The 1,587-nt window shown below is 38.7% G+C and overlaps 1 protein-coding gene across 1 annotated transcript; it reads right to left on the bottom strand.

Moving 5' to 3' along the window:
- Nucleotides 1-160: 160 nt before the first annotated feature.
- On the bottom strand, nucleotides 161-747 carry LOC119665183 (the record flags this gene model as incomplete). The annotated part of the gene is made up of 1 exon (XM_038074485.1): nucleotides 161-747. A coding segment is annotated over exon 1 (587 nt), but the record flags the coding sequence as incomplete, so codon positions are not given.
- Between the last annotated feature and the right edge of the window lie 840 nt (nucleotides 748-1,587).

Below are 1,587 nucleotides of genomic sequence, written 5' to 3' on the forward strand. Positions count from 1 at the left end.
ACATATTTGTTTTTCAGAGCCTAACGTGCAGAGTGAACCGTACAGTGCAGACACATTATCGATTAGGCTGCAAAGTTGGTGGCTAGACTGATCCGAAACCACTGGCAAATCAAATAAAGCTGTAATGTTTTCTAAGAAAATCAGCGTACTGTTGTCATACCGTGTTTTAAGTCGCTCTAAAGCCTTCGGATAATTTTCATTACAAATGGGGAATGCCTGCACTGTTTCTAATGCTTGGCCCGTTAGACAATTTCGTAAATGGTTAAACTTTTCGATGTTGGTTAGACACGCTTCTCGATCAATAATTTGGACGAAAGAATTGATGAAGTTCTTGTATTCGGAGTACTTACCACTGAATGTGGGTAATTTCAAATGCGGCAACTTCTTACTCACAGGAGGTATCAATGCTGTGTTGTCCATCATTGTAGAATTATTAGCTTCATCATTCAGCTGCGAAGATATGGAAATTTTTGTTGAAATATAAAGCTCCTCTAAGTCAGCTCTGCACGTATCGGTAGCATCTAGTTTCTCAATTGATGTCTGAAATGATAAGACCTGTTTAAAGTAAGAATCTAGGATACCTTGCCTACATTTTAATTCCGGCTGTGACAATAATTTTCCAGTCCCCTTTATGTGGGTTTCGATCAACCCTTTAATCCTACTGATACTCGCTTTGGTTGAGGCCCTTTGCTGTTTGAGTTCTGCCAATTCTGACATGGCCGTCTGGCTTGTGTTGGGTGTTGTCATCTCGATTTAATAAATTATTGATGAGTCAAAATAATTACACTCTCCGAAAGTCTAATATATATTATATCACGACACGATACCGAAATAGTGCACAAATTCGAAAGTCACTAAGCACTTGCGCATAAATAGTTGTGCTACAACGATAATTAATCGGTTGACCGAATGATGCGAACGAAAGCGAAAGTTCTAAGCACATGCACTTAAATAATTGTGCGACAACGATTAATTAATCGGTTGACTGAATGATGCGAACGAAAGCGAAAGTTCTAAGCACATGCACTTAAATAATTGTGCGACAACGATTAATTAATCGGTTGACCGAATGATGCGAACGAAAGCGAAAGTTCTAAGCACATGCACTTAAACAATTGTGCGACAACGATTAATTAATCGGTTGACCGAATAATGTGAACGAAAGCGAAAGTTCTAAGCACATGCACTTAAATAATTGTGCGACAACGATTAATTAATCGGTTGACCGAATAATGTGAACGAAAGCGAAAGTTCTAAGCACATGCACTTAAATAATTGTGCGACAACGATTAATTAATCGGTTGACCGAATGATGCGAACGAAAGCGAAAGTTCTAAGCACATGCACTTAAATAATTGTGCGACAACGATTAATTAATCGGTTGACCGAATGATGCGAACGAAAGCGAAAGTTCTAAGCACATGCACTTAAATAATTGTGCGACAACGATTAATTAATCGGTTGACCGAATGATGCGAACGAAAGCGAAAGTTCTAAGCACATGCACTTAAATAATTGTGCGACAACGATTAATTAATCGGTTGACCGAATGATGCGAACGAAAGCGAAAGTTCTAAGCACATGCAC

The sequence above is a fragment of the Teleopsis dalmanni genome, unplaced genomic scaffold (assembly GCF_002237135.1).
Source record: "Teleopsis dalmanni isolate 2A unplaced genomic scaffold, ASM223713v2 unscaffolded_contig_3835, whole genome shotgun sequence".
Lineage (NCBI taxonomy): Eukaryota > Metazoa > Arthropoda > Insecta > Diptera > Diopsidae > Teleopsis > Teleopsis dalmanni.